The sequence below is a fragment of the Balaenoptera physalus genome, assembly GCF_965194825.1.
Source record: "Balaenoptera physalus genome assembly, chromosome: 2".
In the NCBI taxonomy this organism is placed as follows: domain Eukaryota; kingdom Metazoa; phylum Chordata; class Mammalia; order Artiodactyla; family Balaenopteridae; genus Balaenoptera; species Balaenoptera physalus.
Window position 1 is genome coordinate 139,316,569 of NC_138883.1, and position 20,476 is coordinate 139,337,044.

The following is a 20,476-nucleotide window of genomic DNA, read 5'->3' on the forward strand; positions in this document are numbered from 1 at the left end:
AGTTACCTCATTTCTGAGTTTTTAAAATTGTTACATGTATTTTTTTTTCATGAAGTATAGAACCTCTTCCCTTTTAAAATGTTAACTTTTAAAAATCTTTTAAGTGTTTATTTTGAGATAATGGGCATCTGTCCAAAAAGTTCTAATAATTGTACGAAAAAACCCTGTATAGTTTTTACCCATCTTCCCCAGATGCTAACATCTCCCATATCCACAGCATAATGATGAAAATAACATCAAGACACTAGTATTAACTACTGTACAGACATTATTCATATTTTGCTAATTGTGCCAATAAAGTCCCTTTCCCCAATCATAACAATGCATTTAGTATTCATGTCTTCTTAATCTCCTCCAATCTAGAAGAGCTTCTCATCCTTTTTTTGCTTTTCTTGATCTAGACATGTTTTATGAGTTCTGGTCTGTTATTTGGAGAATACACCTTAATTTGGGTTTGTCTGATGAGTAAATTCATATCCTGTATTTTTGGCAAAAGCATCACGTAGGTGATGCTCTGCCTTTCTCAGTGCACCGTATCATTGGATATATGACGTTGCTATGTATTTCTAATGGTGATGTTATCTTTGATCAGTTGATTACAGCAGTATCTGCTGTGTTTCTTCACCATAAATTTAGTATTTTTTTCCCTTTGAAATTAATAAGTATCTTATGGGGAGATATTCCAAGTCTATGTAAATATTCTGTTACTCATGATACTTTCACCCACTAATTTTAGCATTCATTGATGATTCTTGCTTGCAACAATTACTATTATGATATTTACCAAATAATAACTTTATTTTCCTTCACTCCTATATTTACTAACTGGAATTCTACTCAAATGAAGAGCTATTCCTTTATTTATTTATATCAGTACAAACATAAATATTTACTTTATTTATGGATAATATATTATTATTACTTTTATTATTATTGATTATATTGTTCAAATCTTACCACATTTGGTCATTGGGATTCCCTTAAAATTGATTCCTCTGTCATTTCAACATGTTCCCATTATTTTTGAGTACTTTTAAAATTTCAGGCATCATAATATGTTCTAGACTTATATTCTTCTTTCCTCAGGCATTTCCTTCTTTCCTCCAGGCATTTCTTCAAGAAGCCCTGATTTCTTTGATTAAATAATGGTACTTAGCAACTGTGATCTGAGCATTTTATATGTTCATTGCTACTAGGGGGTTATTGTTTCTAGGTTCTTCTAGTAGACAGAGCTAGGAAATAAATGCATGAACACACACACACACACACACACACACACAATACACATACTTTTGTATCTATTTCTTTATCTACCTATCTCTCTATATGAAACCATGAGTTCATGCTGATACTTCTGATTCCAGTACAACACCACAGAGTTAATTCTTTATTTATAACTCCTTTTTGTGACTATGAGAAGCCTGGTTGTTATTACTCATAATTAACTTACTTATTTACTCAGTTCTAGAATACATCCAAAGCAGTCTTAAAATTGGTAGCTCAGAATTGAATACTGCTGTGAAATACACATGTGTGTACTATTGCTTTTGTCTTTAGCTTTAGAGTATATAGTAACAATATTTTTTTCTAAAGTTACTTGAGTGAGTTATTTCCTTCCTACTTCCGTAAGTGTTATTTATTTGCCGTAGAGTTTAAGTTTATTTGTAACTAATCCATTTGGAGTTCTATTCATGGTTTTCTCATTATATTTATTTATTCATATAAGTATATGAAACATTAACATGATTCTAAAAGTTGGAACAATACAGAAAGGTATGACCAGAGAGGTGTCACTTGCCCTTTATTCCTCCTACCCCATTCCCATTCATCCATACTTTATATCCTATTTCCATCTGCCTTCTGTAAGTAATCAATCTTATTAGTTTCTGATTTATCTTGTATTTTTTGCACAAATGAATAGATGTATGTGTATTGTCTTATGTGTCCTTCATTCTTAAATAAGCATTTTATATTTTACATAACTTTTTATCATTTAACTTTATACCATGAATATCACCATTCCATATTAGTTCATAGATACCTTCCTCTTCATTTTAATAGCTGCACAATACTCCATTTTTTAAATGCACCAAATTATTCAACCACTCTCTTATATGAGCATTTTCTTCTGTATTGTAATATTATATCCTGTTACCTTACTGAATTATTTATTGAGTTAATCATTGGTTTTCTAGGTCATAATAAAAATATATAAAAAATATGTTATTATATTCATATGTATATGTAGAAGCAGAATTGATGCATACTTTTTAAACACATACATATGACATAGAAAGTATCCACCAATTCTTATTTTCTGATTGTCTTTCTCAGGAATGAGTGTTGAATTTTTTCAAAAGATTATTTTTTAATTTTTTAACATTATGGAGATAATCATTAGTTCTTGGTTTTTGGAAATGCTCTTTATAATTTCCCATTCTGACAACTTTTTGTGAAGATTATTAATGTATTTAAAATTTCATAAATTAAATAAATTATTCTTACTCATATCTGGTAAATAATATTATGTGGTCCAAAATGTCAGCCAGTTGCAATAGGTGACCTCAAGTGATTACTGACACCCTGGCTGGTCTCAGAATTGTTGGCCCAGACAAAGGTCTCAAGGCATAGCTTTAGAAACTTTAACCTTAGAGTATTAACTGTTTCAATGGGAGTGATACCTATTTTTATTGAGTCAGTTGTATATGGGATCAAGTGCTATGTAGAAATGTGAATTAACTGGTTACATATTCCTGATTTATACAAGTGATAGTGTAGGGCTCACCTATATTTGCCCACCTCTTAATCTGATCTGACCTGATTTCAGCTTGTCCTTACCTTGTTATCTTTTGAATTGTTCCATTGGATGTTTGAATGATATTATGAAACCAGACTTGTCAAAATAACTTGGAGGAAACACATTTTCATCTTAACTCTATATTGGTTTTCAAATTAAAACATGCAAAAGACTAATACAATAGTGGGGAAAATGAGGTGGGAAGGTAGGGGGGATGTCTCTTCAAACATTTGGAGCTAGTGCTGCTCTAGGTCGGATGCTAGTGATTCTAAATAGCATATGTTCTAGGTTCCTGGAAGTGTGGTGGCAATAAAGTCCTTTATAAAGTACATGTTCCTATGTAAGTGTTAATTTTCTTTCTTTCCTTAAAGTATAGTATAAGGCACTGCTTCTTTTTGTTTATTGCCATTGGCTTTTTAAAATAAATTTATATTGGAGTATAGGTGACTTACAATGTTGAGTTATTTTCAGGTGTACAGCAAAGTGATTCAGTTATACATATACATATATCTATTCTTTTTCAGATTCTTCGAGTAGAGTTCCCTGTGCTATACAGTAGGTCCTTGTTGATTATCCATTTTATATATAGTAGTGTGTGTATGTTAATCCCAAACTCCTAATGTATCCCTCTCACCTACCTTTCCCCTTTGGTAACCATAACTTTGTTTTCTAAGTCCATGAACCTGTTTCTATTTCATAAATAAATTCATTTGTATCATTTTTTAGATTCCACATGTAAGTGATATATGATATTTGTCTTTCTCTGTCTGACTTACTTCACTTAGTATGGTAATATCTAGGTCCATCCATGTTGCTGCAAATGGCATTATTTCATTCTTTTTTATGGCTGAGTTATATTCCATTGTACATATGTACCACATCTTCTTTATCTATTCATCTGCTGATGGACATTTAGGTTGTTTCCGTGTCTTGGCTATTGTAAATAGTGCTGCTATGAACATAGGGGTGCATGTATCTTTTCTAATTATGGTTTTCTCCAGATATATGCCCAGGAGTGGGATTGCTGGATCATTAGGTAGCTCTATTTTTAGTTTCTTATGGAAACTCTACTGTTCTCCTTAGTGTCTGTACCAATTTACATTCCCATCAACAGCATAGGAGGGGTCACTAAATGTGCATACAGATTCCCTCGAGCTCTTGTAAAAATGCAGACTCTGGGCTGGGACCCAGGTTTCTACGTATCTAACAAGCTCCTGAATGATGCTAATGCTGTGGGTTTGTGACCATACTTTGAGGAACAAGGGCATGAAAATGACTAGTTTAGGTTTGAACTAACCTAGGTTCAAGTGTCAGCTCTGGGTAATTTATTTAGCAAAGTTGACATTTGAACCCTGGTCAGTTCTCTGGGCCCATCTTTTAAAGACCTCAGCTTTCCTCTACCTGAGCTCTGGGGTGACCAGTCCTCTTGTGTCACACTGCTGGGTTCTTGGAGGTGTTGAGGGACCCCTGGGTTTGATCTCTTCTATTCCCCTTCTCCCTAGATTATTGCCTCTCTGAGCATTTTGCATGACAAAAATATTTTGAACATAATAATATGTCTCTGGTAACCTTGATCGTTTGAGTTGTATAACAGCTGTGGCCTTAAGATGAAACTGTCTTTTGTTTCTCCCTCTTTCCTCCCTTTCCTGATCCAAGTGATCTTTATTTGGAAAGCTTTGGGTGCAGTGTCTGGCCCATAGTGGCCCATGCTGTTCTGTCGTGTTCTTCCATGCATCTCTTTACCTTGATAAATATTCTCCTCCTGCATCCATGCTGCCTCCTCTTACTAGGATGTGCAGTTCATGGTGATGCATTTGCTAAGCCTCAAGCACGCTACCTCTCTTTAGACTTCAGAGCTTGCTGTGCCGCGGGCACTTGTATCAGCAAGCCTGGCATCACTCATTCAGTCTGATGGGCCCCATCTCTCCTTTTATCAGGCACGGATGGATGGGAGATTTTTGAATCATTTTATTGTCTGACTGCAGCTTTATAGATGCTCTTTCAGGAAGCAACTCACTTTTCCTCTTTCTTCCTCTGACTTGTGGTTCTTTCTTTGCTTCAGGGGTCCTGGTGGGTCAGGGTGTGCTTGTCAAGGCCTTTGGTTATATGGTTTATTTCCCATTCTCTGGTCAGGATAAGCCCTGTTCTTAGCAGATACATAAAATCCACAATTAGTGTTAAAAAACTGGTCTATAGTGACATCATTTCCCTTTAGACTGTCTGACCTTTAAGGCTATCCTTAGGTTACCATGAAGTTGGTGGCTTTTATTCAGTGACCTCTTAGGACTGGCCCTTCTGATTCATTTTTTATAATTTTGGCTGAGATTTTTTTTTTTATTTTTGGTCATAAAATGACCATATTTTCAGGAAATGAAAAGCCTTTTTTTTTTTTTTTTTTAAGGGAAGGGATTTGTCCTACCAAAAACTGCAGGTTTAATGGTTAGAGAGACATCCTAGACACGGGCTGCAAATACCTAAAAAAAAGCAGGCTCATAATATATACATAAAACACTCAGAGGTAAAAATAGGGAGTGAAGGTGCCTGAGGTTGGGGGAGGGTGTACCCCAACTAAAACATTCAAAGTCAATTAAAACAATCAAACCCAATTCTGGTCAGGGATCCTACCTTTGAAACCCCTCCGTTCACCAGGAATTGAGGGATTTCTTGGGAAATACAGGAATTTCAAGGCTGTAACTGCAACATTCCAGGACAAGCTGGATGGTTGGTCACCCTAGACCTAGCATACTTTGTGCATCTAAGCTTTATCTTAAACTACACTGTAGTTAAACCAAAGCTTTTCTTTTAAGAATTGAGGACTATTTGGATCAAATGACTTCCCCCTGTGAAAACCAGAAGGAACTGCTTTTTTCCCCTGCTCTGTAAGTTTGCAATTTTCAGTGGGGAAAAAAATAGCAATGCTCACCATTTTATTCTCCTTATAAGCAAAGCAGGACTTCAAACTCTATTTGAGGGATGACCCCTTTTCAGAAATTAGAGGCACTGAATTTATTGCCAACCAGTCATAGCTGTCCATCTGCTAATTCTCTCCACACAGAGGGAGCAGCTGTCATTTCAGAAATGCTACAGTGGATAATAAGATGGGGTGCATTCCCTCTTCAAATGCTTAAAACAAATCCCCAGGAAGAGTGGCAGCAGTTCCCCTGACTGCATGAATCTCTGATATTATTAACACAAAATGCCAAATGGATTTGGAGATTGGAAGAAAATGTATTTGCTTTAAAAGGAAAAGCACTCAAGTTAGGTGTTGTACATATTGTAATAATCTACAATTGCTGAGATCTAGGAACTGCTGAAGCCATAGGCACACACAGAGATACTCTCAAAATCATAGCCACGCACAGAGCGCTGAATACAAATACACACATACGGGTTTCCCAAGTTCATACAACCTACGTATACCAAAGGAATGCATCGTTGTCTCCACCACTGTGAAACAAACAAAATTTATCCCCAGCTAACAGCTTGCCTAAGTCTCACATTGGCCCAGTTTCTCTCCAAATCCATGTACCTAGTCAATCTTAGATGCCATCCTCCTCTTGGTACTGTTTAATGGCCCGCTTGGTATATTAAATAGTCCATTCAGCAATTTATGTTGTAATATCCTTGCATTTTTTCCTTAGATAACTTCTTTTCTCTTCAGTCTCATTGCTTCCACCATTAAAAGTGCTCAAGTCAACTTGAACTTAAAAATAACCACAGCCTCTGGTTTGGGGTTCCTAGCCAAGATTCTCCTCCTCTCCAATCAACCTGCATACAGCTCTCTGCTTATTATTCATAAGGAAAAATATTAGGATGAGATAAGGAACTAATGAACATAGTCCAAGTGGTGCTATGCATCCCTGAGTATTGTAGATGTGGATGAGGCTACAGATGGAGATGTGCATGTGTATATAGGTGTGGACATGACATGGACATAGACAAGGGTGATGATAGAATTATGTAGGTATTTCTCCATGGAGATAACTAAAATAGAGATCATTTAATTTAACCCTCAAAATAGTCCTGGGAGATAGGTTATACTTATATTCTTTTGCATATGACGATACTGACTCTCAAAGAGGCCCCCAACCCCATATCTGGTGACAGAGCTGGGAGTTGAGACTTGATCTCCTTAACCAACACTCAGGCTCATTCTGATTGCAACACAAAACTTTTTCTTTCCTATTTTTTGAAGAACTGTAATCTAGAGCAGTATATCTGCTGTTTGGTAACCTCTGAGTCTTTTCCATGTGGACATTGCTCTTGAACTTGGTCTTTGTGGAACATACGGAAAGAAGAGGTAGAGAGAGTTGCATGGAATTGCTGGCTACTGGACGCATATAATGCTTGCATTTTCATTTCTACAAACAGAAATGCTTTTAAGGGGCCTTCACTGATTTCACTACTTTTGATGTTACAAAGAGAAAAGAAATCCCCAGTGTTGATGAGAATCCAGGTCAAGGCAAGGAGAATCACAGAGCAGTTAAAGAAAATCCTGAGGCTCTGGGATTTTGTGCCTGCAGGTACCTTGATTTGAGAAAAGAAATTCATTTAAACTCAGCAAATAAGCTCAGGAGAAAGTCTGGGACACTGGCTTCTTTCCATTGTTATTTGCTTCTTTCCAAAAATCTGCTTTGTATTTTACTTTCATCCTTGGTCATCAGGCAGAAACCCTATTTCTAGATGTCATTGCTATTAAAAAGGGGAAGTGGGGGGTGGAAAGCAAGAAAAGAACAAAAAAGTCAGAGAGGTAGATGCAAAAAACCTCCCATTTCTCAAGTCAAAATATGTTAATGGTGAAATTGGGATAAATGATTAATCTAAAGATTTTCAGGTTCCAGTGAGCTGTAAGAGGGGCTAGCAAGCAGCAGGAAACTAATATTTAAAGATAATTTCAGAAACATGAGATGAAAAAGTGGTGAAAGGAGGAGGCTGAACCTTTTTCCTTCCACCTCCAAGGTTTATTGAAAATAGCGTTTTTTCTTTAAACAGAAAATGTATGTGATTCTACACTTAAATCTAGTACATTTTTTTCACTCCAAATTATTTACTGAATACCAACTCTGACACAGTTACTCTATTAGGGTTTTGATGGTAACAAAGAAACTGTTTCTGCCTCCGGGAAGCTTACAGTCTAACAGCAAATGTAAGAGAAATAAAAAGAAATTAAAACAAAAAAAATCTAAAAAGGTTTTTATAAGAACTCTGATGAAAGTTGTCCCAAGATGCTATCGCAACAGATAGGAGCAGAATGTAATGGCCTGGGGATCAGGGAAAGTTTCCCTGCAGGGCTGATCCCTGAATGTTGAATAGGTAGGAAGGGATAGAGCTTTGGAGAGTCCTGGCAATGAGATCAGTAGGCACAATTGCTCAGAGAACTGTGTGCGGTTTGATCAAGCTGAAGTATAGAAAGACAAGAGTGGCAGGAGGTGGCGATAGGGATTAGGGTAAGGGGTTGGGAGGACTAGGTGATGGAGGTACTGCACTGCTTCCTCCTAATCTGTGGTACCTTGATCGTTAGCCCTATTGAATAAATAATGTCTCAGCAGGACTTCCGGTTGCCTCCCTGGAGAATGGGCTGTGCTTGGTAATTTCTGGTCGTCCTTGGCTTTTAGGATGACCTTACCTGCCACTCAGCAACTCAACTTCCGTCCCTCTGAATTGCAGTCACTGTTCTCACTCACCAGCTGTGTCACCTTTGTAAAGCGACTTGATTCTTTCAAACATGAGCATCCCTTTTTCCCAGATGAGGAGATGTATGATTTTAAGCTCATTTCTAGAGCTAATATTCCATGATGATGTCTCTGAAAATAATAGTCTGGCTCTCTGAGTAAATGTCAAGCTTTCTGTGTCACCTGTATGGACAGGGCAGGCAGAAGCAATGTGATAGGAGGAAGAGCCTTATGCTTTTTTTCAGAGGGAAACAGACCTGGATGAACAGCCTAGCTCTAAGTTATGTGACCTTGGGCCATTTATTTAACCATTTCTAAGTGTCAGTCTCTTCACTGGGGTGCAATAATATCCAGAGTTATTGGGCTGGCTAGAAATATCATATGTAATATGTCCAGCATGATAGATTGAGCTCAACTTAATTATTTGTAGAACTGAAGGTCCCAGAGCCTAGAGAAATTTATTGAATTTGTTCTCCGTGGATGTGTTGTATGGCAGGGAACATTTCCCAAACTTTGCGTTCAAACTCTGGTAACCCCAAATTAAGTTAAATATGGTTTCTAAGTTCTTTTAGGGGCTGTGAATAATCATGACACGTTGGGAGATTGGAGACCAGATATACATCTTTCTGGGCAACTTCAATTGATGTCCATTGAGAGGAAGACAGAAGGAAGTTAGATTCATTAGTTTAATTGTTTGTCTTGTCGCGGTTTATTTTCTCAAGTTATTTTCTTCTATATGTGTATTTATTTGCTTGTTGTTTGTTCCTGCAGTCAAAGATGTTCACTGAGAGGAGAGGATTTGAACAGACAGTGGCTCTCTCCTAGTGCTCGTCTCCAGCCCACAATTTACCACGCCAAAGGACTCCTCCACTACCTGGGCAGCATTGGCCGGCGTCCCATGGTGAGTTACTTCCTTCACTTCCTTCTGCTTCTACACTCTTGCTTGGTTCCTTCCACCTTCCAGGAGGCAGAATACATTCTGTCCAGGCAGGAAGACCAGACACAAGCCAAAGACCTGGGTGTGACAAGCTGTAAAGTGTGTGTGTGTGTGTGTCTGTGTGTGTGTGTGTGTGTGTGTGTGTGTGTGTGTGTGTGTGTGGGTATTCACATCCTAAGGCTGCCATAGCGAACTGGGTGGCTTAAAACAACAGAAACATATTCTCTCACATTTCTGGAGGCTACAAGTCTGGAGATTAAAGTGTCAGCAGGCCCTGATCTCTCTGAAGGCTATGGGAAATAACCCTTCATTGCCTCTTCCTAGCTTCTGGTGATTGCCAGCAATCCTTATCATCCCTTGGCTTGGGGGGGCGGGGCACAATTCCAATCTCTCCCTCTGTCTTCACATGGCCATCTTTGCCCTCTGTGTGTCTGTGTAGAAGTTTCCCTTTTCTTATCAGGATAGCAGACACTGGACTAGGGCCCACCCTAATTCAGTATGGTCTCCTCTTAACTTGATTACATCTGCAAAGAATCTTCTTCCAAATAAGGTCACATTCATAAGGACTGGGAATTAGAGCTTCAGCATATCTTTTTGGGAAACAATTTAACCAACAATAGGAGCAAACCAGTAGTTCAATAGTCATTGGTGAAAACTGGCCAAAAAATTGCATTTCATCCCATTTCCTGGGTCTTTATTTATTTTTTTTCAGTTATTGGTCAAGAAAGGAAATGATATTTTTTCCAAATGGTATTTTTTCCAAAATTTATTTGGAAAAAATCCTCTAGATGTTCAGATTGACATTCAACTAGTACTTATTAAATTCCAACGATGATTCTGGCACTGTGCTAGGCACTTTCATGTGTAGGCTTTTCTCCCAAGCCTACAGTAACTTAGCAGTTGATGAAAAACAGACTATACGGATCCAGAGGCTTAGGCTCAAGATAAGATAGGAGGCAATACTAGCTAAGTAACTGTATGAAACTGATCATTTATTGACTACAAACTGTGAACATATCTGTCTGCAAAAGTGCAGAGGAGCATATGTCCAAATTTAGAGTGCTTACCTAACCTAAGGAACTTAAACTAATGTGGAAAAGCTCATGGATGAACCAACTCAAACAATTACCTCTACCATTAGCCAATTTTTGACCATGTACTATGTCATCAAAACAGTGGCACATTCAATGACTATCTAGTGAAACAATGGGTGAATATCTAATATAGAAGCTTATTTAACTCTCAAAAAGATTAAGAGGTCAAGTGATTTCCTTGGCATCACCAGGAAGCGTATGGCAGAGTTGAGATTCAGTTCTGATCTGGTTTTCCACCCAGAACCCCATCTTTCTTCAACACATCCTCGTTGAGAGGATGTGTTGGCGTGTCCCCAAGACTACCTTCAGGTTCAGTGATTCCCTGGAAAGACTCACAGAACCCAGAATAGTTTTTCTGCTCAGAATTACAGTTTATTATAGTGAAAGGATACAGATTATAATCAACAAAGGTAAAAAGCACTGAGGACAGAGTCAAGGAGAGACAGGTGTAAGTCCAGGTGTCTGCTCCCAGGGGAGTTGTATGGACAGTGCTTAATTCTCCAGCAGTGATGTGTAATAACAGGTAGAGTGTTGCTAACCAGGGAAGCTCCCCTGAGCCTCGGTGTCCAGGGTTTTTTATCAGGGTTATTTTATAGCCATGGTGTCCCACGTGGCTGATCTTAGTTACTCAGTCTCCAGACCCTTCAGAGGTCAAACTGACACTTTGCGGCACAAGAACCCCACCATATATCACATTGTCAGCATCAACCTTCTCACATTGCCCGAGGCCCAGGTAAAGAAAGACACTCTTATCTAGCAGAATATTCCAAAGATGTCAAGGTGTTCTCCCAGGAGTCAGTCAAGGGCCAGACCTTTCTTTGGAGTGTACAGGGTTTAAGCACTTCAGACTTGCTGAGTCAACACTTTATTGCAAAGAGGACAAAGCACATCCTTTTCCCTTAAGAATGCTTTTTCTACACTGGTCAAAATGTGCAATATTTTCATGCTAGCTCCCACCACCCCCCTTCCAAGGAGATGCTGTAATCTATGCTGTCTACCCTGTAGAAGCAAGTTCATGGCCTACATAGCAGAGCACCAATATCACAGTCAAGATCTTGAAAAGTATGTCTCTCTGAATAGAAGGCCTTAGCCTCTGGGAGGAGAGAGAGAGACTTACAGAAAAAAAGGTTCCAACCTGATACATGGTTAAGCATACACACATTCAACCCATAACAAACAGGATTCCTCTCTGTTCTGACAATCTCTAATTGAAGAGCAGAACATTTATTTTAAAGCGTGACAGGTGAAAGCCTTGTTTAAAAATATAAATAAACATTAATTAACTGTAAACATGACAGCCACAGACTTGTTTCCTGCTGGGACCATCTGAGAGGTGGGTGAGAAACAGCTGAGCCCTAGATGCAATTCACAGTGTCACAAAGCTCTCCTATAGGCTCAACATCACCTTTCAGCTACCTATGCAACTGTATTTAACTGGCCTCCTGCTGACAGCAGAAGCACTGTCACTCATTCAGTACTCAGGCCTGTCCTGTGCCAGGAAGATTTCCACTGAGTCAAGATTACCTCTTGGGCTAGTTGTAGGTTAACTGTGACTCCACCCAAACTCTGACTCTTATGAAAATATTTCTTAAAGCATCAGGAAGCCAGTTTCTGGTGGCTAGGAGATTCCACCTGTTCTAGATGATACTGAGACATTTGCCTATTGGCAGGTAGAATAATATAAACTCCTGGAACCAATGAGAATGCAAGACAGTGAGAGAAAGCAATGCCATGATACTTCTGCGGGTTGCTAAAGACCAGATAATTCATTCAGTTTATAAGCAATATGGCATTATTCACAAATTGTTTCATCCATCCACCCATTCATCCATCCATCCATCCTTCCACCCTTCCATCCATCCATCCATCCATCCATCCATCCATCCATCCATCCGTCCATCCATCCATCCATCCGTCCATCCATCCATCTGTCCATCTATCCACCCATCCATCTGGGCAGTCATCCATTTGTCTACTCATTTATACCATGTGTGTAATCGCTGTGCTAGATGCCAGAAGGTACCTTTTCTTTGAGGAGTCCATAGTTTGCTTGGTAGAAAGTAGAGTCAGGTCTGCAAAGGAACCAATGTAGTAAAAGATGGTAAAAACTGAAACCAAGGCTCATGGGAGTTGTAAGAACACAAACGAAAGGTTGAGCCACTTTCCCTCAAGGTTATGGAAAAGCTAGAGACCAGAGATGCCATTTGAGCTAGACTTGAAAGATGAGTAAAAGTTTTTCTTGTACTAGTAGTAAAGTAGTAAAGTAGAGAGGTAGTCTTTTTTTTTTATTGTAGTAAAGTAGAGAAATATTCTTTCTTCAGAGGTCTACAGGCCTGATTATGGACTCTTAGGTCTTCTGCCTTATGAAATTGAAGAGTTGGTGAATTTAGGGTCACCTTACAGAACAAAAGAAAATAAGCTTTTTATTAACTGATGGCATAGTTCTCACATCACACTGATCTTATGTTCTCTTTCCCATCTTCCTGAACTTCCATTTTCTGTCTCTCTTGTTTGTTAGAAGATCAGGAAATCTGCTCCAGATGTTGGAGCCAAAAGCCCAGAAACCTACAAAATATTGGCATATTCATACATTGGAATACTATTCAGCAATAAAAAATTAAAAACAATAACAATAAACTACAGATATACTCAGCAACATGGACCAATTTCAGGAACATGTTTAGTGAAATAAGCTAGACACTAAGAAGCACATATTCTATGTTTCTATTTATGCAAAGTTTAAGTAAACCAGAACAGTGGTTGCCTCTAGAAGGGGATTAAATAAAAGGGGCCAGGAGGGAACTTTCTAGGTTAGTGGAAATGTTCTATATTTTGAATGAAGAGTCAGTTACACCAAAACTCATTGACTCAAAACTCATTCAAGTTCTGTTCATGTACACATTTACATTTATATTTACTTAGAATTAAAGAGAAATCAAAGCAAAGTCACAGAGCTTTGAAATGCAGCTAGGAGGTAAAGGGGGCTGTCCCAAATTAAATTGACCAGCATGGAGGCATGCAAGTCAATCCAAGGAAGATTATCTTTGCCAGAACACAGAGAAAGGCTGAGAAGATTTATTAGAAATCAGTAAGCTCTGGCCAGAGAAAATGTACGTAAGCGGAGAAGCCCAGAGGAGCAGACAGGCTTGACAATCAATGAGTAGGAAGCGTTGAAGTGTTCCTCTTTGTGGAGCGCCCCCTAAGGGCCAGGAGGCACATGGCTCAGGGGCAGTAGGGCATGGCTTGGGGGAGTGGGCCAAAGCTCTCAGGCTCTAGCAAGCTCCCAGGAAGCCAGATCAGCAGTCTCTTCTGAGCTGCTGGGTTGTAGCCGCCTGGCCCCTGTGCCGCTGCAAAGGGTCTGGGCTTCAGAATTAGGAGAGGTATGGATTCCCATCCCCTCGTCTCTTGTTCTGTGAGTGCGTGTTGGTAAAGGGATTGCAGCACTCTCTGAGCAGCTCATTGATTTCCGTTTACCACTCATAAAAACTAGGGCGCCTTCTGCCAGGGGGCAGGGAGGGCATATTTTGGTTTTATCTTTCTCTGGGGCCCAATGGAACAGAACTTTTAGCTGCTTAAATGATTTTCCTTGTCTTTTCTATCCCTCTGGCATATGTTTTTAGTTAATCAGCTTCTTTTTAAGAAAAAAAAAAGCACGAAAGGAGAGGGGGAAAAAGGAATGGCATGTCCCTTCCTGAAATCTTGTCTCCAAGGACCTCAAGATAACTCTATACACATAATTTATTTTATATCCACTTTGCTCCTCGGAAGTGTTAGAAGAACAAGTGTTATTGTTACTTATTTTCATTGACTCAGGCTAAGGTACTGAATCTAGAATTCTCCTCTTTTTGTATTTGAGGATATAGTAGGGAAAAAAAAAAAATCCCCAAACCAAAAAAAAACCCATGGAGTTCCTGGGTAAAAATAATAATAATAGTAATAATAATAATAATAATAATAATAATAATAATTTGATTCCATTTTTTTTATTTAAAATTGTTCCCATGCTATCAGAATAAAGATTGAACAATGCTTCTTTAACAAACCAGAAACCATGTTTTGTAGGTGTTTTTTTTAAATGATAAAAAGAGAATGCATACAATTTGTAATTTTTATTTTTTTAATTAATTTTTATTGGAGTCTAGTTGATTTACAATGTTGTGTTAGTTTCTGCTGTACAGCAAAGTGAATCACATACATATATCCACTCTTGTTTTTAATTTTATTTTTTAATTTTTTAAAATAAATTTATTTATTTATTTATTTATTTATTTATTTATTTATTTATTTATTTTTGTCTGCGTTGGGTCTTTGTTGCTGCACGCAGGCTTTCTCTAGTTGCAGCGAGCGGAGGCTACTCTTAATTGCGGTGCATGGGCTTCTCATTGCGTTGGCTTCTCTTGTTGTGGAGCACGGACTCTAGGCACGCGGGCTTCAGTAGTTGTGGCATGTGGGCTCAGTAGTTGTGGCGCACGGGCTCTAGAGCACAGGCTCAGTAGTTGTGGTGCACGGACTCTAGAGCGTAGGCTCAGCAGTTGTGGCACACGTGCTTAGTTGCTCCGCGGCATGTGGGATCTTCCCGGACCAGGGCTCGAACATGTGTCCCCTGCATTGGCAGGCGGATTCTTAACCACTGCACTGCCAGGGAAGTCTTCTACTCTTTTTTAGATTCTCCTCCCATATAGGTCATTACAGAGTATTGAGTAGAGTTCCCTGTGCTATATAGTAGGTTCTTATTAGTTATATATTTTATATATAGTAGTGTGTTATGTCAATCCTGTAGGTGTTTTTACAGATGTAAATACTCTACATTTAAGTGAATTGCTAAGGTTTCTTGGATAAACTTATGTTGGAAAGCAAAGGGAATATTCCCTTCTCTCTGACTAGTAGCTCCAATGAAACTTCTGTGTATCACAGGGACCTGAAACCTGGGGTTCTCCATATGCTACAGGGAAGGCCAGTTAGATTTTTCAAAGAAGTCTGAGAAAATTCCCTCTTTTTCATTTTTTGCAAAATGGACGGAGGTTAGGAGGTGAGGTAGAGGGGAAAATAGGAGGGTGTTTGCCTGGGTCAGTGTTTCCCTTCAGCCTCGTTGAAGGTGCCTCTGCTCAGCGCTGGTGGAAATGGGAGGAAGGCAAGAGACAGGGCCAGAGGGGCTAGTTATGCCATAAAGGTCTTCTCTGTGAGCGTGCGCTGCAAGTCAGAATAGGCTTCAGATGAAGACATGGGGAGACCTGTGCTTCATCTGCTAAATACCTATGTCCAAGGAAGACTCTAGTGAGAGAGCAAGGCAGGGATGATCATGGCCGATGGCACTGGGCATAGAGCTCAAAGTTCTAGTCCCAGAAAGTAGGGTTTGCCAAGCCCAAAGCACAGTCCAGCCTAGGGTCCAAGACAACTAACAGTCCTCCAAGATAGGATTGCAAATCAGGAAACGGAGGCAAGCTTCCTTTTATTGACTGGCTAGGCATGGTGGTGGGTCAGTGTTCATACCCCATTCCCTAGGTTTATCCAGACAATTTGGAAATCTGCCATGGGTCAAAAAGACTAGTCTAGATCCCACCTTCTGGTGAAGACAGGCTTCCCGATAAGCTATCTACCCTAATTGACATTGTCACACAAAGTGGGTAGGTTAATGCTTCTACCTTGAGAGCTTTAGTACCTGCAACTGAGTGAGATAGATGGCAGAGGCCTCACCCAGGCTGATAGGTTGCAGGCACTGTGTCCAAAGGTGGCGGCCAGACTGCTGCTTCTCTCCCTTCAATGTCTAAAGCTGGAGAAAAAGAGCAGTTTTAACTGCTGGGGAGCCTGCCAAGGCCTCACTGCACAAGTACCCTCTTGGGGTGTTAAGCTCCCTGCTCACAGAGGGACAGCTGACCAGAGGCAGCGAGTAGAAATCAGCTTAGGCAAGACCTCAGGGTAAGCCTGGTCATTCACTCTTAATTTTGCTAACTGACAGACTCGTTATACTGCGCTTTATCATTGATAAATCCAATGTTTTATAATACTTTGTTCTGGAAAAATCTTTGGAGCCAGACCAATCAGAAGTTTGAGATAAAACACATGGGTTTTCAATGGGAGGCCATGTGCAAATCACTTAACTTCCTTTAACCTTAGTAAAAGTTGAGCCTCATATGTAAATGTGAATGATAGCCTCCTTTCAGGAATTTTATACTGATTAAACACGTATGTAAAACCTTAGCAGTGTGACTGGCACGTATCAAGCATTTAAACAAACAGCAGGGATTAAAATTATTATTACTTCCCAGGAGGGTGCTACATACAAAACAAAGCCTCGGACTAGACTGCATGATTTTGCATTAATGTACATGTGCTCTTTCAATGTAACTGAAATATTTTGGAAGGAAGGCCATTATATTATAATACATAACGCTGGAATGGCAGAAAGCCTCCTCCAGCATTTTATAACATGTAATAAAGGGTCCCACTGTGAGAAATCTCATAACCGGTTAGTTACTAACCGTTAGTTCTGCTGAGTGAAATGTAAAAAATTTCACCCCAAATTAGACATTGGAGGGGGACAAAACTGATTTGTAAGTAAAGGCTGCTTTTCTAAGGCCATGTTGGAACTTTGGCCCACAACGACGCAATTTAAGTGAAAGTCTCTCACTTTAGGAAAGGGAAAGCAGCATCAAATCTTCTTCAGGTAGTTATAGGGATAAGTGCTGCACACGCCCTCTGTGGTTAGCCTCAGCCATGACTGATGTTGCTGATAACTCAGATGAAACACTTGCTAAGAAGAGAGCATGACTGTCAGTAAAAGGACTGGGGAATGTGGTCTTGCAAACAGGGTTCTTGGATAATTGAACATGCCACCAGTAGCATTTCCCTCATAGAAAGGTTTACTCTACTCAATAGCTTGGGCTGAATGTTGCCTGCAAAATATTGTGCACAGGCTGGCATCTCCAGGGCTTTAGTGAGACTTGGTTGGTTTAATTGGAAGCATTGCTGTTTTGGGTTTCCATCACATTCCCCAGAATTAGCCTCCTTTGAGCTCCAGCCTCGCCTTCATTTTCTTGTGGCGATGGAATAAATAATGCAGAGGTCTTGCTGCCGGGAAGCAGAAACAAGACCCAGATGTCAGGAATGGAAAACACAGCAGCTTAAAGCTGGCAAAGCAGAGCAGTAAACAATCAGGGATAGGTGAGCTGCAGGAGCTGGCGAATGGCTAGGGGAGGTGTGTTTGAGATGGGGGTGGGTAACCTCTTGAACAAGGTGCCCAATTAGCTTACAGAGGAACCAGGATGGGACCAAAGAATGGAGGGGAAAGATGGTGAAGGCATGTGAGTAGCATAGTAATGTGGCCCTGAACGGTCTCTTTGCTGAGCAAGAAATGATGGAACTCATGTTTGCGTGAATTAAATTAACCCTGCAATTTAACTCAGACAGTAATTCACTGGGCAAGGCACTAGGGAGATGCGTGAGAGCCTGATTTCAAAATCGTAATCCAATCCACACTATATACCTTGCTGATGAAGAAAGTGAGACACGGGGGAATCAGTTTAGCTCAGGGTGAACAAGTTCAAAACTAACCACTCCAGCTCAAACAAAACAAAACTTAACTGAACAAATCTCTTCCCATGTTCCTTGCCTTGGGGAAAAGCGTATCATATTGTCTATTCACTTAATCCGGAAATCTAGGTATTATTCCTAACCTCTTCCTCACTGAGCCCCTAAATCCATTTAGTCTCCAATTCCTATAGATTTTACTTCCTTACTCTCTCACCAAAAGTCCTTTCTCTCCATACTTACATTTGCTGATTTAAACTAGGCCCTTGTCGTCTCTCTTGCCTGGTCTCAGTCCTTGCAATCCATTCTTAACACTCCTGTTCTGGTGAACTGATCAGGCTGGTCCTCTTGGCTCCAATACTTTGATGGTTCCTTCACCACTTTCGGGAAAATGTGCAGACATCCTGGAATGGTATGCACGTGCATTAATGATGTGACCACCGTCCACTTCTGCCTACACCTAAGGTCCACTCTCCTTCACTCTGTAGTCTTATTCTGAATTATAGCAATTCTTCACACCCATAGTCCTTTCTTCCTCATTTTCCATTTGCTTGGACAGCCCTCACTCAGCAGGACTCACCTTAGGCATCACCCCCTAGAGAACCCCAGGACCACCACATCATACACCTTCAGGGGTGCCACTCCTTAGAGCGCAGTGTGAATGATGCCCCACGAGTTGTGCAGCGTGTCCTTATCTGGGTTCCCAGAGAACCCTGTGTGTCTCTCTCCTCTCACTGCAATATGACCACCTATTCACTGGTGGGATCGTCCCAACAAAACAGCTCCTGGAAGAGGCAACATAGACCTGAAAAGTGTTTTAAAACATGGAGTCTGGATGAGAGCAAACTCAGGTTCAATTACTTGCTCACATACTTAATAGCAGTGCAAACTTAAGCAAGCCTAGGCAAGTTACTTATTTATTTTTTTTGCTATTAAGTTTTCTCAGCTGCAAAACGGGGGATAATTATAGCACCTACTTCATCATGAGATAATCTATATTAAGTGTTTAGCACAGTATCTGAAGCATCGTTAAGTCTTCAATAAATTAACTACTGTTGTTCTTGTCATTGTTATCGAGGGCAGTACTGCCTTATATTAAAATTTTAATTTCTCCTGCCACACCACAGGCACCCAGCGAATATTTGTTGACTCAGTTGATGAATAAGCAAGATTAACCCATGGGCGTTAGAGTGCCATGACTGGGCACACTTCCTATTACAGAATTTTACCGAAAGGAAGTAGACAAGTGTAAAGTCATCCATAGGAAAGAAAAAGCTTCCTCAACTGAAATACCTTGATAATTTGTCTTGTAATTGCCCCCTGCAATTTAGAGGAACACATGTTTCTTATAACTAACAGGCATTTATTTTTATGGATGTCATTTGAGCAACAAGTAGAACAATACCTCCTTTATTTTGAATTTTCAGAGGCCACTAGAACTCCTAGGGCTCATTCCCAAAGGTGGGGATGTCTATAATTTGTTGTTTACCTCAGCTTTCAGAATCTGTTAAGAGTCAGAAAACAATCAAATCTTTTTTTCCAGTTGCATTTGGTAGCTAAGGAGCACCTGTCACCACGTAGGCCTATAGCTTCTGGCTTTATTTAGGAATCTGTTGCTAAGACACAGTCTTAATTTGTTTGCACACTTTTCATAAGAATGTGGGTGTTTATTCACAGAGAGAAACTGAGGCATGAGAGATAAAGGTTGGTGGAAAATTCATGATGGTAGAGGATTAAACCTCAAACAATGATTTGATTGGTTCCTTTAGAGGCTTTCAATGCATGGTCCCGGGCCCAGGGGCATCAGCATCACCTGGGATTGTTTGAAATGCACATTCCTGGACCTCACCCAGACTTGCTTGCATCACAGAATTGCTGGGGAGTGGCCCACAGTCTGTGATTTAACAAGTCCTCCAGGTTATTCTGATGCTTGATAACATGTCAGATCCACTGCTCTAGACTCTAGACCCATACAGTGGGTTTCAACCCTGGCTGCACATTTAGAATCACCTGGAAAACTTTAAAAAATCCCATCACCCTGGTGTCACTGCAGACCAATTAAATCAAAATCTCTGGAGGTGGGCTCTAGGGATTGATATTTTTAAAATCTCAGGAGATTCTAATGCACAGACAGGATGGAGAAGCACTGGCCTAGGGTATATTTTTGTTGCACATAACAGAAACCTGCTAAAGTAACCCAAGGTGGAAATTTTGAAGGAAAAAATTTGAATAAATTCTAACCAGAACTGGAAAACACCAAAACCCCAGACACTTCTTCTGTCCATCTCGCATTTTTCTCCTTCTGTGGCCACATTTTCTGTTTTCTGCTTTTCTCTGCACATTTAGTTATCTCACCCTTTACAAAACAACTTCTTCTTCTCATTCACTGTTTCTGCTCTGCTTTTTCATTATTTGTCTTGTCATTGGACCAACTCCCTCCTCCCAACTC

At 39.8% G+C, this 20,476-nt stretch overlaps 1 protein-coding gene across 1 annotated transcript in view; it reads left to right on the top strand.

The window, feature by feature from the left end:
- Positions 1-20,476, top strand: part of AGBL1 (AGBL carboxypeptidase 1) — a 790,601-nt gene that overhangs the window by 449,410 nt on the left and 320,715 nt on the right. The window contains 1 exon segment of the mRNA XM_082449060.1: positions 9,241-9,370. Coding sequence (XP_082305186.1) covers positions 9,241-9,370 — 130 coding nt within the window.